General features: G+C 46.0%; 1 protein-coding gene across 3 annotated transcripts in view; it reads right to left on the minus strand.

Moving 5' to 3' along the window:
* The window catches only part of LOC115082137 (zinc finger protein 585A-like), a 54112-nt gene extending 48642 nt beyond the window's left edge, over positions 1 to 5470 (minus strand). For all 3 annotated transcript variants that reach the window (XM_029586394.1, XM_029586393.1, XM_029586392.1), the window contains exon 1: positions 5376 to 5470. In XM_029586394.1, coding sequence (XP_029442254.1) covers positions 5376 to 5399 — 24 coding nt within the window. In that variant the 5' untranslated portion in view covers positions 5400 to 5470. The remainder of the gene's footprint in view (positions 1 to 5375) is intronic.
* Between the last annotated feature and the right edge of the window lie 12934 nt (positions 5471 to 18404).

The raw sequence follows: 18404 nt of genomic DNA on the forward strand, positions 1-18404 counted from the left end.
CCCTCATCTCTGATGCCATCCGCATCGACCTTGGTGTCATGTCTTCGTGTCAAGGCCCCATCTTGCCCTCGACCTCAGGCCAGGCCTGCTGCTTCATGCCGATCCAAGCGGCAGGTCCGAAAGGGCTCGGAATGGTCGGAGGACCATTCACATTCCAACATCATCCTGTTGTTTGCCTTGGGAGCTTGCAGGCCTGGCAGAGGGTAAGACCGTCAGCCATGCTGGAACACGCCGTCAACCCTGGGTTCGGTCCTGGATCTGTCTGGGGTCGGGCTGAGGCCCAAGGGCACACTAAACCCCCTTTATGTAACACTTAGGGCCTAGCATATAATTGTATTTCTCTCCTACTGTTATGTATTTTATTTGGATTTGCTTTATTTATATTTATTTTCTAGTTTATTATATTTTAACTCTATATTTGTTTTATTTTATGAAGTGATTTATTTTAATATTATTGTAAACCATTTTGTTCAATTTCATATTGTTAAAGATGGTATAGAAATGTCTTAAATAAATAAATAAAATTAAATAAATAAATAAATAAATAAATAAATAAATAAATAACATCGACAATTGTCATCAGAATGGACTTCCTTGGCCACACTCTCTGACTTCTTTGCTCAAACAAATTTCTATTTGCTTAACAGCTTTCTGCCCTTCTCTCATGTGTCCAGCGTATTTATCAATCTTCTACGTTTAATAAGATCAAAAGCTTTACTAAAGTCCAGAAAGAGGCAACATCCACTGCACCTCCCTGATCCATCACTTTTGAGTTTATATTAAAGAACTCAATTAGGTTTGTTTGACTGGATCTTCTTTTCAGAAAAGCATGTTTGTTTGTAGTTTTGCAATCTACTTGTTTCATGGAGCTGCACTCTCTTTTCCTTTAATATTGTTTACATAGCCTGGGGTTTAGAAAGCCTTCCCTTTAAGCATAATTCCAATTCCAATCCTGAAGGGAACTCGGCTCCAGAGGTGTGAACAAGCTCTTAGTTTAGGTGTGTTAACAGCTTGCAGTTTAACAACGATTTTTCATTAATCTGTAGAGGCCAGATCATGCTTTTCATCTCTATCAACTGCACCCCTTTTAGAGCAATCAGATTGCTCTTGTAATGAACTGGCTGGATTACTGCACTTCTAAGCTGGAGGGGACTGGATCCTAGTTGTCTTTTTAGGTGTAAAATTAAAGGGGGCGGATTTTAAGAGCCCTGCTCGCGTAAATCCGGGCGGATTTACGCGAGCAGGGCCTTGTGCGCCGGCGCGCCTATTTTCCATAGGCCTGCCAGTGCGCGCAGAGCCCCGGGACTCGCATAAGTCCCGGGGTTTTTTGACGGGGGCGGGGCCGATTGACGCGCGTTTTGGGGGCGGGACGCGGCATTTCGGGGCAGGCCCGGGGGCGTGGTTTCGGCCGGGGGCGTGGCCGCGCCCTCCGGAACCGCCCCCGGGTTGCGTCTCGGCGCGCCAGCAGCCCGCTGGCACGCGTGGATTTACGCCTCCCTCTGGGAGGCGTAAATCCGTGGAGAAAGGTAGGGGGGGGTTTAGATAGGGCCGGGGGGGGTGGGTTAGGTAGAGGAAGGGAGGGGAAGGTGAGGGGAGTGGCGAAAGCGAGTTCCCTCCGAGGCCGCTCCGATTTTGGGCAGCCGGCGGCTTGGCGCGCGCCGGCTGCCCAAATTCGGCAGCCTTGCGCGTGCCGATCCTGGATTTTAGCGGCTACGCGCGTTTCTACTAAAATCCAGCGTACTTTTGTTTGCGACTGTTGCGCCAACAAAAGTACGCGAATGCGCATTTTTTGAAAATCTACCCCCAAAATATCTTTACATTTTTAAGAATCTGTATAAGATGGTCCCTGACTCTCTGAGGAATCAAACTTCAGCATTGCCTGGCAACTTTCCTCATCTGGCAGAGTTTCCTTATGCAACCTGTCAGCTTCCCTGCAAGGCTGGCGGGAAGGAGGATCTGAGCTTTTATCACCACAGCTCCCAAACTATGGAACCTCAATTGGGGCTGATAATTGTGAATTCAGAAAGGCAGGGAAAAGGAATCTTGTTCACTCAAGCATTTTCACAATGTTTTTTGCATTGCTGATTTTTAGATTCAGTCTTATCTTCATTTTTTCAGTTTGACGCTTGGATTATCAGCAATGCACATGTTTGTTCTATTTTGTCCAGGATGTAATTGTTACTTATGCATTTGTTATTTAGTATTGTTAAGTATTTGAAATGTGTATTATTGAATATCGCTGTGGGCACTCCTTTAATATAAGTCTGGATAGAAATACTTTCAAACATAAATGTAGATGGGAAAAAGGAAGATGCAAATCTGCTGAGTCAGATCATTTTCATTTTGGCTATATTAAGTGTCAATATGTCACTTTGCCATTTAGATGTATTACTTTTAAGTTATCCATCTAATTTTCCCCTTAATCCATGTCATACTGTGGTTCCCAAAACTGATGATACCGCTGATCCACTTACAAAAATGGCTAATAACTCTTTGGGTGAAGGAGTTTTACCATCAAATACTGAAACAAGCAGCCATACGTCCTTTACTAAAAAAAAAAAAAAAAAAAAAAAGTCGCTAGCTGATCCATTAGAGTTAGCTGATTATAAACCAATTTCATCCCAAACATTTTAGCAAAAGTATTTGGAGCAGCATTTCTAAAACAGTTGCAGGACTTCTTGGATGAATAAATATGATGTTCTTGACCAATTTCAGTTGGGTTTTTAGGTCACAATGTTCTTCTGAGATAGGGATGAGATCAAGGCTCAGATATACTCTGGAAGGGTTTTGACTCTGCCACTGATTGCATTCGGGTGCTGCTTGATATATCAGCAGCATTTGATACTCTGGATCATAACGTTCTTATCTCGCAACTGGCTGAAAGTGGTATCTCAGGTACCCTTCTGGCATGGTCAAGTATTTGACAGATTGAATGCTACAAGTAAATTATGGACCACACTCTCCTCCTGGTACTAGTTAAAGGCTGGGGTGTCACAAGGATCATCGTTATTTAATATATATTTAAGACCCTTTTGTAAATTCCTATCAGGCTTTGGGCTTCATTATTGTTTGTATGTGGATCTAGTTTTTTTTCCAATACTTGAGAGCAGTGAAAAGTAGGTTTAACACACAGGTGGCAAACTCCGGTCCTCGAGGGCCACAAACAGGCCAGGTTTTTCAGGATATCCACAATGAATATACATGAGATAGATCTGCATGCTCGCCTCCGATGTATGCAAACCTATCTCATGCATATTCATTGTGGTTATTCCGGAAAACCTGGCCTGTTTGTGGCCCTCGAGGGCTGGAGTTCGCCACACCTGGTTTAACGCATAACATATTCAGCCATTTATCTGACATGGCCGTGCTTGCTGAATATACCTGCTAGTTAGCTTCGTAAGTTTTATCCGGCTGTCTAGCTGAGCCACCAGCAAGCTGAAAATGGACCTCATTAAAACTATCTACACTTGATCCAGACTTACACACACAGGGCCGGATTTTCAAAGGGTTACGCGCGCCGGGCCTATTTTTCAAAAGGCCCGGAGACGCGCGTAAAGCCTCAGGGCTTTACTAAAAGGGCGGGGTCAGAGGCTCCAGGCACAGCGGCCATTTGCTGATGTGCTTGGGATCGCGCGCCGGCAGTTGGCCAGCGCGCGCAACTTACTTCAGCCCCAGGGCTGAAGTAAATTTTGAAATAGAAGCCATAAAAGAAAAAGGTAGGGGGGAAAGGGCAGGGGAGGTTGGGGAAGGGAAGGTAGGGGGGGGGGGGGGTAAGTTCCCTCCCAGGCTGCTCCGATTTCAGAGCGGCCTCAGAGGGAACGGGGGAAGGCAGCACGGCTCAGCACGGGCTCTGCACGCGCAAGGTGCCCAATTGTGCACCCTTTTAAAATCTACCCCATATTGTACTGGGGATTTGGCTTTCACAGGTAAAACATTCATTTCTTAGATGTAAAATGAGGTGGGAAGAAATCCAGGAAGATGGGGAAGGGGGAGGGGAGGAGTGCAGATAAGATGGAGGTCAGATCAGAGTCTCAGAACTCTGCTGATTGGTCCAGGCTGCCTGTCACTCCATCCGTGCACCAATAGAAGCAGCGGGCTGGAAGCCGGGACTTGTTTTTTTTATGGAAGCAGAGCAGAGGGAGGAGATTTTAGGGTCTCCCCCCACCCTGGGGTCTGCACTAAGTTTCCCCCCTCTGGAAAGATTTGAGCATTGCATGACTTTATAAATGAAAGGAGCAAGACAAAGTATTTAGCTTTTCTTTTCTTTAAACTGTAATTCTTTAATCCCATTTGAACACTAGCCTGGGAAGCTGGACTCTAGGGGATTCCCAGAATTTGGGGCCGATACAATATCGTGTGAGCAAAAAACGTACGTCCAACCTATTCCCTCTCTTGGGCGCTCGATGTAATACTCAAATGAGCTGGCGTGCTAACAGGGATGCTCAATGGATAAATTGGCATCGAGCGCCCAGGAGAAGTAGCTGTGCAAAAGGTAAGGAAAACGGACAATCAATTTTTGTAAATTGAGCATCCCTTTTCCTGACTGCTGTCAAGATTTTTTTTTTTTTCATGTTGCAGCTTTCTGTGGTGCCTCCTGCTTAGTATCGCAACGATATTAAATAGGAGGAACCGCAGAAAAGCTGTTTATTTTGCTTTTCTGAGCACGGCTTGGGGGTGCCTCAAAAATTAACGCCAGCTCTGGGCTGGCGTTAATCTTTGAGGGTTAAAATGTGCGTGTCAGGAGCACATTTCTTTTTTTTTTTTTTTGCATCGGGGGTACTAGCTAATAGCTGTGTCAGCATGGCATTTGCATGCGATGAGCGCTATTAACTATGCACCAGTATGGATGCACTAATCCCGACATTGCATTGGGCGATATATCTAGCACGTCCAAAATACGCGTCCAACCGCGAGTTTAGTGGTGCGCTGAGCTCAGCACCCGATGTTGCATCGGCCCCATAGGGTGCATGGACCTCAATCACCAAACTTTTGAGGAATCTTAGCCCCTCCCCATCAGTCTCTCTCCCTCCCCCAGCCCTTCCCACCCTGTTTTATCTCCCCCAGCCTAACTCGGTCCCACAAATCTCTCTCCTTCCTCTCAATCCTACCAGTCCCTCCCTTAGCCATCCTCAGCCTTTTGCAGCTGCAGCTGTAGCTCCTGCTGAGCTCCAGCTGTGCTTTGTTTCATTTCTTTTGTTTGATTTGCTGCGCCTTTATGTCCTCTGCTGGTGGGGCTCAGCAGATAATTTTGTAAAACTGCTGCCCTAAGGACTTAAAGACCCTTTCCTTCCCTGCGCATAAATGCTTGCAAAGCTCTGTAATAAGTTGCCTCTGCCCAGAACTGTCTTTGTTTGCTCCCCCTCTGCCAGCCCTACCTGTGCAGGCTCTGCCTCGGCCATGCTCTCTCCTGGGGAGGAGGAAGCTGCAGGCTCTCTCCCTTCTCTCTCTTTCTTCAGGCTCTGCTTCTCTCTCAATGGCTGAGGCTGCAGGAAATGTTCCGGGTTAGGAGGGAGAAGGGACAGGAAGGAGGGATCTGGGCAGAGAAAGAGACTGGAAGCCCTGTGGTCTCAGGATCTAGTGCAGGAACCATCTTGCGACTGGCAAAAAGCTGCGGAGGCTCCGATTACTGTCACAGCTGCCAACCACGCCCATGCCAGGAGGAGCTGTAATTGGGGCAGAGAGGATAGAGGCAAGATGTAAAGCTTCCTTCTCTCTGCTTTCTGTAGTATAGTCCTTAGAGTTAGAGAAGGAAGAGTAATAAAATCAAGACTGCCGAGTAATTTTTTGTTGCTCATTTTGCGAGGATTACAATTAGCATTACAATTTTCATTTATATTCAGCTTTTTCTGGCATTTCAAAGCGTGCAGGTACTGTAGGTTTTTCCCTATCCCTGAGGGCTTACAATCAAACAGGCCAATGTAATATCGTGTGCTCAGGCTGGAGCAAAGGTTAACCCGTGGTTTTACGTGCAGCCATAACCTCTGATGCAATAAGAAACTCACGTCCAAACTAGTGCGTAGCTAATAGCATTCATCACATATAAATGAGCTATTAACCCCTTATATAAAAAATAATCGTGCACCTGACACGCACATTTTATCCCTCAAAATTTAACGCCAGCTCCGGGACTGACTTTATGTTTTGAGGAACCCCAAAAGTTTAACAGAAAAGCTGAAAATACTGCTTTTCTGTGGTTCCGCTGACTGAAAACCACAGAAAGCAGCAACGCGATAAAAGAAATAAAAGTCTTGACGGTGGCCCGGTTAGGAAAACGGAAGCTCAATTTACTAGTGTCCATTTTACTAACTCGTAGCTATGCACGGATTAGGAAAAGGGATGCTCGTAAAACTGAGGTCCATTTTGTAACCCACGCACAGCCACTTCTCCCGGGCACCTGATGCCAAGGAGGTGCTAGGGATGCACAATTTCCCCTAGCGCCTCCTTTTTTTACGCAGCGGCTTATTAGCCTACTGTATCACGCGCCCGGGAGAGATGGATGGGGCGTGTCGGGAAAGCGGGTGCTCAATCATGAGCTCCCCATTTCCCGCACAAATATTATATCAGTCTGTAAATTTGTACCTTAGGCAAGGGAGGGTGAAGTGACTTGCCCAAGTGGAATGTGCCAGGCAGGGAAGGGCGATTCTATTGCTGTTACTGAGATGACACCAGGATCTGAATATCTCTGTGTCTTTCTGCCACATTCTCTTTGTCTCTCATTGCATCTTTTGATACTTGCGGATCTTCTCTCTTTTCATACATTATACAGATTAGTCGCTTGGCACTGACACTTCTATCAGCAGTGCCGTTCTTGTGTTTTTTCTCCTTTACTACAATGTTTGGTTTTCTAAGTATCATTCAAGCTCTTGGAATATGAATGTCCTGGGTGACCTTAACTTCATTCTTTGCAATTCTGTCACAGATGTAATCCCAGTTTTTTTCTGGCACAGTGATGCGTTTACTCCATTTTCATATAAAGACTCAGCCACACTATATAACCAGTCTCTTGCCTTTTAGAGACTTTGTCACAAGGGCCGTTTTGAGCTCCCTTACCTGACTAGCATTTCCTTCGCGCGTGTTTGGAGCTGACCCTATTGAAGATCGCCTTGATGTAGTGCTACTAGTTCAATTGTTGGACTTCTTTCCCCCCCGACGCATTCCACGAGGTGTAACACGGTCTGTGTCAGGGGACCAAAATTTTCTGTACGTTTGGAATAAAAGTTGGAAATGCTTGGTGAATATCTTCATTGACGCTTTGATCATCTCTAAAAGGATCCCAGAAACTTTAGTGTTATACCATTGACACATGGTCTATTGCCCACTTTTTAACATTTATTGCTGTGTTAGCATTATCACTTTTAGTTTGACAGATTTGTTAAGTCTTCTTTGTGGTTGATGACCTCAGATGGACTTGTGTTACGCCCGTCGGTTGCAGACGGCTGCGACCGCTCTTGCTCACCTTATGCCTTCCTGCATCGACTCCTCTGGGGAGATTGGTGGCCTCCGCCAGCTATCGCCGGCCTGCACACCTTAGTTCCTGGGCCTTCCTGTATGGCATGCTGACCGCCATCTTGCCCTGGGAGTTCTTTAGGCGTGTACGTGCGCCCTCGGGCCAGTCTTATCCACGTCATGGCGGGGACCTCGGGGGTGTCCCCCCCGGATGACATCATTTCTCATGGACATTTAAGCCGGCTGGCCCTGCCTGCCTACGACTTGGCAACGAGTTCCCTCATTGCTGAATCTGCTCACTTTGGACCTACGTTCCAGTTCCTGCTGCCTCGACGAGAGACATTCCGGGTATCCACTCCTCGGAGGCCCTTGCATCTTGGACAGCTACTTGCCCTATTCCCGGGGCTTCCTCTAAGACTTCTGATCTTCTACAGTGAGTGCCCCGCTCTGCAGACCTTTGCCGTACTAACGCTACTGTGGACCCTCTTCGGTGTACCCCACTCCGCTGACCATTGCCGAACCAACACAACTGAGGAACCCTCACTGGTGTATCCTGCATTACGGACCATCACCGTTCATTCCTACAGAGGACTCTTCCGTGGGTATACCCCACTGCACAGACCTGTGGCATCTCTGTGTCTGTGTGACTTTCTGTTTCACTCCCGCTCCACAGGCAGTGTCACTCTGCTTCTTTAATAAAGACTCAAGGACATTCTAGCTAGTACTGACGTCAGCTTCCTGGGCTGACGCTCCGTGGCTCCACCCCCTGGCATCACCATCTTTAGCTCTTGTGCCCTCTCCTCTTCATTCTCTCTCTCCAGCACCTGTTGCTCTGCTCACACCCTAGCCGAGACCTCGCCTCTCAACGGTGAGGCTCATGGGGTTCCTCCCCGTGGGCGGTACCATCTCTCACCTCAGCCCAGGGGCCCACACACACACAAACCCTAACAACTTGTTTTCGCACACAAGAGTAAGCATCTTACTTTAATAATGTTTATTTATTTATTTGTTATGGCTCTGTCTCACGTTATCAAGTTTGCTCCTAGCATTCACATCAAGAATAGTTTCCATGTGGAGATCTGAAGGAGGTCATAATTATGTAACATTTTTCTCATCATCCCAGTGGTGCCCAAGACAATCAGGACAATTTCTGTATATTTCTGCCACATTTTAATGGGCTCTGATTACATCTTCTGGCACTTGAGGATCTTCTCTCTCTCCATGCATCGTACAGAATAGCTACTTGGTATGGACATTTCTATTATTAATGCCATTCTTGTATTTTTTTCCTTCATCACGTTGTATAGTTAGTTTTTTGGCATCAGGCTTTATATCTGTTGCTTGGGGTGTCCCATGTGATCACAATTTCTTCATTTATTTCTGATTCTGGCAGAGTCCTGATCCTAGTGTTTTTTTTTTGTGCTGGGACGTTACAGTATATACCAGGGCTTCTGGCAGCCTGCAGAAAAGTAGAAGGCAAGGTAGATGTTCTTTGCTTTGTGAGCTCCAGACTCATACCTTAGGATCATTTGAATCAAGGTCACTGGGGTATTTTATGGCAGAGGGGGCTGGAGATGGAGAACCAGGATCACCAGGGCAGAGAGGAGGAGAGAAAGTACCCCATTCTCTCTATCTGTTGCGCAGGAGGTGGACTCTTGGGCTGAGTGGGGTTGACGCTACCCGCAGGGCAAGCCCTATGGGTCCCCACCGTCGGCAGGCGGAGCTGGCTGACTGATGGAGGCCGGCTGGAGCTTCGCCAATACCAGCCCTCGTTCCCCGCAGGTTGAGACCTTGGGCACCGGGGCCGGCTGGACTTAGGTGGGCCTACGTCTGAGGTCTTCTCTGGGACAACGAGGAGGTCAGCCAGGGGCCAGCAGCGGTAGTAGGAGTAGGTGGTCTGATCTGGATGAGGTGGAGTCCTGGAGACCTGGGCGCCAATGAGAACAGGAGGCAGACAGAGTGCGCCCGAGTAAGAACAGGCCGCAGCCTGAGAGGCCAAGTCCAGAGTGAAAACAAGTGGAGCGTCGTAGTGCAGGCTGAAGTCAGGGCAGGCGGCAGGCAAGGAGGAGTCGCAAGGCAAGCGTGGGTTAAAACCAGAAGTCAGCAGTAGAATGGTCAGGCAAGGCAAAGGTCAAACCAGGAGATGGGCAGAATCGTAGTCAGGTGAAGCAGAGGTCCAAGCCAGGAGACAATCAGCAGCGTAGTCAGACAAAGCAAAGGTCAAAGTCAGGAGACAAGCAGGTGGTCACGAAGCAGTGGTCAGGCAGGAGACAAGCAGTGGTGTGGTCATGCGAAGCAGTGGTCAGAGCCAGGAGACAATCGGTAACGTAGATGAAGCAGTGGTTCAAAGCCAGGAGGTCAGTCAGTAACAACAAGCAAGGTAGACACGAACACAGGAGCAGGAACAGATACCAGGATCAAGAACAGGAACACAGGCGAATCAGGAACCAGGAACACGGAGGAATCACAGGAACAAGCAACTAAGGACATGACTAGAGTGGAGACCTGTTACCGAGGCAGGGAAGCACTGGCTGGGCCCGCCCTTAGGTACCGGGACCCAGTGACGTCATCATCCGGGGCCGTGGGTTGGATTCCCGCTGCGGCCCCTTTAAAAGAAGAACATATGCGCACGCGCCTAGGGAGGGGCACGGCGCGAGATGGTGGCGTACCCGCGGACCACACGGGGAGGCCCGCCAAGGAGCTGGGACATCCGCTGCGGAGCTGGAAGCACAGGGAGCGACCCAGGTCGGAGGCGGCAGCCAGCGGCCACAAGAGAAGCAGAGCCAGGCGCTGGAGCAGGCAATCGGGGGTAAGAGGGCCTGCTGGGCTGCTGAGCATTAGTGAGGGCTGGAGATGAAGGATCACAGAGGTAAGGAGGAGGAAGCATGTGAAGTGTTTATTTGCGTATATATGTTTGGGAGAGAATGAGTTCACACATCCTGGAACTGCCTCTCTCACAGTTCGCACCAGGCACTGGGCCGCCCTCTCTCCACAATTCCACTTCCTTTTTGTTGTCTACAAATTAAGCCATGGATATGCATGAGATAAATGTGCAGATATTGGGTCTCATGCATATTTATTGTGGATATCCTGAAAAGATCACTTGATGGGGAGTCTCCGAGAGCAGGTTAGACAAACCCTGTTTACACTGTTTCTAGGGGATGAGCCATGCTACTGTATTGCCTTTCTGTATACAAGCCTTCTGATATCAAACGATCACACACAGACACAAAGGAGGGAGAGGCAACTTTCTATTAGAGACCAGCTCCCCCGAGAGGGAGGAGTTAGCAATCTGATAGAATCTGCGATGTTGATGGGAGGAGCCAGCAGATGGAAGTTACAATGTATTATGCTTCTGCTCCTGAAGGAGAAGTTAGCAATCTGTCATGAAATAGCCTGCGGAGTAGCAATCTGTATAAGACCACCCCGCCAGGGAGGTGGAGTGAGCTATCTGTTATGGACCTTGCTTGGGAGTTAGGGAAGAAGTAGCAACTGTGATGCCCAATTCCTGTAGAATGATGAACCAGCAACCTGTATGCCCACAAGGAGATAGCTATCTGATATGGATTAACTTCCGCAGAAAGAATAGTAACACTTAGTAGAAATAGTGAATCCCTGGGCCGATGGCAGATGACAGCGCCCTCAAGTGGAGATCCTGAGAGGGACCACCGGCTAGGCTGGATTATTGAGACAAACACAGATAGTTCTTTTATTAGACTGGAAGTAAAACCACCAGAGCTGGCAGTAGTGAGTAGATGTGCCAGGCAGGGCTGAAGTCTCTCCGATACTGGAACTGCGATCTCTGAGTTGCTGTGCTGTAAGGAGAGACTATAGGTAGTGAGTAGACAGGGTATGCATGGCATAACCAGTGGTAGATGATACACTCACAAATGTAGACATCTGTAATGTCTTCTTATAAGCAACTTGGAGTCTTCAGTATTCAGGAACAGGAGCCGCAGGCGTGTACAGGTTCCTGTAGGCAGTCTGAAACAGAACTCACAATAACAGTGTATAGGATGGATTCTGGAATAGAAGAGAGGCTAGGAGAGAATTTAGGAACATAGGCCCTCGTGGAGCGAGTACCGGTTCCTATCTGTTAATCTGTAAAAGTAAACCATAAGATATCGGTATGCGATATCCTCTGAGAAAGAAGAGGGTCTGAGAAAGGTATTAGGAACATGGGCCCTCGTAGAGCGAGTACCAATTCCTATCTGTTAATCTGTAATAGTATACCATAAGAGACCTCTGGACCCTTTGGTGCAGCGACCCTCGACCGGCGCCGTCCCGTCCGGGCACCCAATCCCCCGGATCCGCCGGAAAGGGCCCGCCGACCCGAGCCTTACAGGCCTCAGCCCTGCCCTACCTCCACGGTAGGAACGTGTACCACAGGACAGCGAACCTCGTGGCCCACACCCGGGACTCCCCGCCGGCCCGGAAGTAACCTACCTCCACGGCAGACTGCTGAGCCCGGATGCCTGGACCCACCTCCACGGTGAGCCTCTAACGACCGCATCCCCACCACGCCCACGCACCGGATCCAGGCCCCTCCGCTCCAACCAGACGAGACCCCGCCCACCGACATCCCACAGGCGGCGACGTGGGACCTGATAGGGGCCTTTAAAACCCCCTCAAACGCGCCTCTGGACCCTTTGGTGCAGCGACCCTCGACCGGCGCCGTCCCCTGTCCGGGCACCCAATCCCCCGGATCCGCCGAAGAGGGCCCGCCGACCCGAGCCTTACAGGCCTCAGCCCTGTGTCCAAAAAGCAAGTATTGTCCAAACCCAGTCATAGATCTATTCATAGATTCAGTCAAAGATGTATATTAGTCATTTCTGGTTTAATTTGATATCCTTTCCCTTCTTAACTCACTTATCCTCCACAATTCCCAAGTCAAAGGTAGTATATAATGAACTAGTAGCATATCTTAAAAACTAAAGCCAATCAACAATTTTAAGCATAATTTTTGTTCTCAGTGACCCAGATTTAGTCAATTTTGTCTATATTAATTTCAAAAGCATTCTGGCTGTAGGCCAGTGCTACTGGTTTATATAGGAATATTTAGAAGAAATTTTCCATTCTGTTCTCCTATACATTTGGACTATAGAGTGTTTGGTTGTGTCCAGTTTAGGCTATTTGGAAGAACCCAGAAAATCTCAATAGGAAAGTCCATGCCTTGTCTCTCTCTCCTAGAAGTATAATGTGACGACACCGAAGTCTTTCTGGCTAATAACAGCTGATGGGTCTACCTTCCACAAATGTATCCCTAACGTTTACACACTCAGCTATTCTGCTAAGAATGTCCACATCCTCCAGTAACAAATTCCACAGCTTTGTGTTAACTGAAAAAAGTACTTTCTCTGATTTGTTTTAAATCTGCTACCTGCTAGTTTCATGGAGTATCTTCTAATCCTAGGACTATTTAAAAGGGTAAGTAACCATTCTGTGTTTACCTGTTCCACCCCTCTCATGATTTTATAAACTTCTATCATGTCCCTTCTCAGCCATCTCTTCTTCAAGTTGAAGAGTCCTAGCCTGACAGAGGGGATTCTGAGTCAGGGTGGGGAAGAGACAGAAAGGTAGAGCAGGGAGCAACTGGAGAGAAGAGGGGTGGCTGAGCTGATAGGATAAGAACATAAGAAAATGCCATACTGGGTCAGACCAAGGGTCCATCAAGCCCAGCATCCTGTTTCCAACAGTGGCCAATCCAGGCCATAAGAACCTGGCAAGTACCCAAAAACTAAGTCTATTCCATGTAACCATTGCTAATGGCAGTGGCTATTCTCTAAGTGAACTTAATAGCAGGTAATGGACTTCTCCTCCAAGAACTTATCCAATCCTTTTTTAAACACAGCTATACTAACTGCACGAACCAGATTCTCTGGCAACAAATTCCAGAGTTTAATTGTGCGTTGAGTAAAACAGAACTTTCTCCGATTAGTTTTAAATGTGCCCCATGCTAACTTCATGGAGTGCCCCCTAGTCTTTCTACTATCCGAAAGAGTAAATAACCGATTCACATCTACCCGTTCTAGACCTCTCATGATTTTAAACACCTCTATCATATCCCCCCTCAGTCGTCTCTTCTCCAAGCTGAAAAGTCCTAACCTCTTTAGTCTTTCCTCATAGGGGAGTTGTTCCATTCCCCTTATCATTTTGGTAGCCCTTCTCTGTACCTTCTCCATCGCAATTATATCTTTTTTGAGATGTGGCGACCAGAATTGTACACAGTATTCAAGGTGCGGTCTCACCATGGAGCGATACAGAGGCATTATGACATTTTCCATTTTATTCATCATTCCTTTTCTAATAATTCCCAACATTCTGTTTGCTTTTTTGACTGCCGCAGCACACTGCACCGACGATTTCAATGTGTTATCCACTATGACACCTAGATCTCTTTCTTGGGTTGTAGCACCTAATATGGAACCCAACATTGTGTAATTATAGCATGGGTTATTTTTCCCTATATGCATCACCTTGCACTTATCCACATTAAATTTCATCTGCCATTTGGATGCCCAATTTTCCAGTCTCACAAGGTCTTCCTGCAATTTATCACAATCTGCTTGTGATTTAACTACTCTGAACAATTTTGTGTCATCTGCAAATTTGATTATCTCACTCGTCGTATTTCTTTCCAGATCATTTATAAATATATTGAACAGTAAGGGTCCCAATACAGATCCCTGAGGCACTCCACTGTCCACTCCCTTCCACTGAGAAAATTGCCCATTTAATCCTACTCTCTGTTTCCTGTCTTTTAGCCAGTTTGCAATCCACAAAGGACATCGCCACCTATCCCATGATTTTACTTTTCCTAGAAGCCTCTCATGAGGAACTTTGTCAAACGCCTTCTGAAAATCCAAGTATACTATATCTACCGGTTCACCTTTATCCACATGTTTATCAACTCCTTCAAAAAAGTGAAGCAGATTTGTGAGGCAAGACTTGCCCTGGGTAAAGCCATGCTGACTTTGTTCCATTAAACCATGTCTTTCTATATCGTTTGTGATTTTGATGTTTAGAACACTTTCCACTATTTTTCCTGGCACTGAAGTCAGGCTAACCGGTCTGTAGTTTCCCGGATCGCCCCTGGAGCCCTTTTTAAATATTGGGGTTACATTTGCTATCCTCCAGTCTTCAGGTACAATGGATGATTTTAATGATGTTACAAATTTTTACTAATAGGTCTGAAATTTCATTTCTTAGTTCCTTCAGTACTCTGGGGTGTATACCATCCGGTCCAGGTGATTTACTACTCTTCAGTTTGTCAATCAGGCCTACCACATCTTCTAGGTTCACCGTGATTTGATTCAGTCCATCTGAATCATTACCCATGAAAACCTTCTCCATTACGGGTACCTCCCCAACATCCTCTTCAGTAAACACTGAAGCAAAGAAATCATTTAATCTTTCCGCGATGGCCTTATCTTCTCTAAGTGCCCCTTTAACCCCTCGATCATCTAACGGTCCAACTGACTCCCTCACAGGCTTTCTGCTTTGGATATATTTAAAAAAGTTTTTACTGTGAGTTTTTGCCTCTACAGCCAACTTCTTTTCAAATTCTCTCTTAGCCTGTCTTATCAATGTCTTACATTTAACTTGCCAATGTTTATGCTTTATCCTATTTTCTTCTGTTGGATCCTTCTTCCAATTTTTGAATGAAGATCTTTTGGCTAAAATAGCTTCTTTCACCTCCCCTTTTAACCATGCCGGTAATCGTTTTGCCTTCTTTCCACCTTTCTTAATGTGTGGAATACATCTGGACTGTGCTTCTAGAATGGTATTTTTTTAACAATGACCACGCCTCTTGCACATTTTTTACTTTTGTAGCTGCTCCTTTCAGTTTTTTTCTAACAATTTTTCTCATTTTATCAAAGTTTCCCTTTTGAAAGTTTAGCACGAGAGCCTTGGATTTGCACACTGTTCCTTTTCCAGTCATTAAATCAAATTTGATCATATTATGATCACTATTGCCAAGCGGCCCCACCACCGTTACCTCTCTCACCAAGTCCTGTGCTCCACTGAGAATTAGATCTAAAATTGCTCCCTCTCTCGTCGGTTCCTGAACCAATTGCTCCTTAAAGCTATCATTTATTCCATCCAGGAACTTTATCTCTCTAGCATGTCCCGATGATGATTTACATTACCCAGTCTATATTGGGGTAATTGAAGTCTCCCATTATTACTGCACTACCAATTTGGTTAGCTTCCCTAATTTCTTAGCATTTCACTGTCCATCTCACCATCTTGACCAGGTGGACGGTAGTATACCCCTATCACTGTAGTCTTCCCTGACACACAAGGGATTTCTACCCATAAAGATTCAATTTTGTATTTAGTCTCATGCAGGATGTTTATCCTGTTGACTCTATGCCATTCCGGACATAAAGCGCCACACTCCTCCCGACTGCTCCTCTCTTTCATTGCGATATAATTTGTACCCCGGTATAGCACTGTCCCATTGGTTATCCTCTTTCCACCATGTCTCTGAGATGCCAATTAAGTCTATGTCATCATTCACTGCTATACATTCTAATTCTCCCATCTTACTTCTTAGACTTCTGGCATTAGCAGACAAACATTTCAAAGTTTGTTTTTTGTTTGTATTTTTATTCTGCTTTTTAATTGATAGGGATAAATTAGAATTTTTTAGCTCAGGTGAGTTTTTAGTTACAGGCACTTGGACTACTTTTCTAATTATTGGAACCTCACTGTCGGGATGCCCTAATTCTAATGAGAAAAAGGCATGCTGAGTGGGAAAGATAGTGTAAGAGAGGGGGATGCTGGCCACAGGAAAGAGAAAAGGGGGATGTTTGGCAGGGGAAAGATAAAATAGGGGGTTGCTGAGCAGGACTGGGGGGAGGGGGAAGGTGAGCAGGAGTGGGGAAAGAGAGGGATGCTGGGCAGGCAGTATGGTGAAGGTAGGTGAGAAGTTGGGCAGGGGGTGTGGAAGAGAAACAGATGGATACTGGGGAGGTAGGGGGAAGAGGAGGTTGCTGGACTAGGGATGGAGGGGAAAAGAGGCTGCTGGTCCAAGGGAGGGGGTTGTGGGGGTGAAATGGAAGGCTGGGCAAGGGGCTGGGAAAGAGAGAAGGGAGGTGCTGGATAAGTGCTAGGGAAGAGGGGGATGTTTGACAAGGCTTGTGGAATAGTTGATAGAGAATGTGGAGGAGGAAGAGAAGGATAATAAGCAGGGAGGGGAGATTGAAGCAAGGGAGAAAGGAAAATACTTAGTAGGAAATAAGGGAGAAAGGAAAGAGATGAGGTGGTAAGTTGAGCACTGAGATTGCACATTGAAATTCAGTGCACAGTTAACTCTCTGCTGAAAAAAGGCATCACCCAATGCAATATACATATGGTATGCTAAAGCATCGGGAGCTTAAAAATACTTTAACATGTAGGGGGTGGAGCCAAGATGGCGGCTGACAGAGGTCGGAGGTCTCACTAGTGCCTTGTACCTATTACCTGCTTTTCCTTGGGCTTTTGCATTCTTTTACATGCCTCATACAAAACATAAGGCCAGGCTTCATGAAAGCCTGGCAGTTTCTGAAGGTTGGACTCTAGTCAGCCTTCTATACAGACCTTCTTTGTATCGCCGCCGAAAGAGTCAGGAGCAAGGGCCGTGGAGGGTGGAGATGTTGAGCGAGCGTCTCCTCCACAGGCAGATGAGATTTTGCTGAGTCCCGGCGCGCCAGAGACTCCGTCCGCACCTCAGCAACCGAGAACAGCGAGCAAGGATGTAGGGTTGACCCTTCCAGTTAACCCGAAAGTGCCTGGAGCTCAAAAGGAGAGCAGTTTTGAAGCTTCAGGAGACGGGGAACAAAAGACTCTGCCCGAATGGGTGAATCTAGGACCCCAAATTGGAATGTATGTACCTTTAATGACCGAGGACATCGGACCTGTTACTCCAGCACTGGAAACTTCACGGGACACTGACACTGTAGTCACGAGAACAGGTAAGCCTACACCAGTATTAGCTACTTTTCTTGTTAAACCCACTGTGATAATGATTGAATCGATATGGGAAGCTTCAGCTGCAATTGAAACAGCAATTGTTAATACATCTAGATCTTTTCTTGATACGAACAAACGTTCTCTGAATAATGAAGAGTGGATTTCTGTTCAAGAAAAAAAGATGCAAATAGTGGAAGAAACGATTATTGAGATTGAAAAATATCAACAGAATTCAACACAATTAGAAAGTATCCAAAGTAAAAAAAATTGACAATATAGAAAATTCACTACGGAGTCTAAATATAATGGTCTTAAATTTTCCTATAATTCATCAGATCTCAGCAATTGATCTGTTTAAGAATTATTTAAAGGAGATCTTAAAAATTCCATCTGAAGCTGTTCCCTTAATCACAAAAGCGTACTACCTACTACAGAAGGCTATGGAAAAAACTCAAGGAAATATGGAAAACCAACAACAGTTAAACATTAGAGTAGCTGGAATTATCACAGGAATATGAGGTCACCAGAAGAGATGTACTTCTGGTGACTTTTGCATTTGTCACCGAGAAAAATAATATACTCTGGATGTTTTTTCATAACAGAACAGTGTTATTCTATGGACAAAAAGTGTGGTTGTACCCAGTTATCACTAGAGTTACACAAGAAAGAAATTCTTAAATATGAGATCTGAAGCTTTGACAACATGTTCAAATTATACTTTGCGTTATCCGTGTAAATGTTTTGTTAAATTTCATGATGCTTCATATGTATTTTTTGAACCGTCACAGCTGTGATTTTTCTTGGACACACATCCTAAGTGACACAATCAGTGCAGATTGGCAATATGTAGGCTATCTCAGTTAATTTTCCTTTTGCTTATTTTCCTAATGATTCGCTCTTCGTATTATTGTATCCACCCCCCCCCCCCAGATTTTCCATAATTAGGGGGTATAAATATATTACCTATGAGAGCTATGGAGGAGGATATTTGTATTAGAAAA

The sequence above is a fragment of the Rhinatrema bivittatum genome, unplaced genomic scaffold, assembly GCF_901001135.1.
Source record: "Rhinatrema bivittatum unplaced genomic scaffold, aRhiBiv1.1, whole genome shotgun sequence".
NCBI lineage: Eukaryota > Metazoa > Chordata > Amphibia > Gymnophiona > Rhinatrematidae > Rhinatrema > Rhinatrema bivittatum.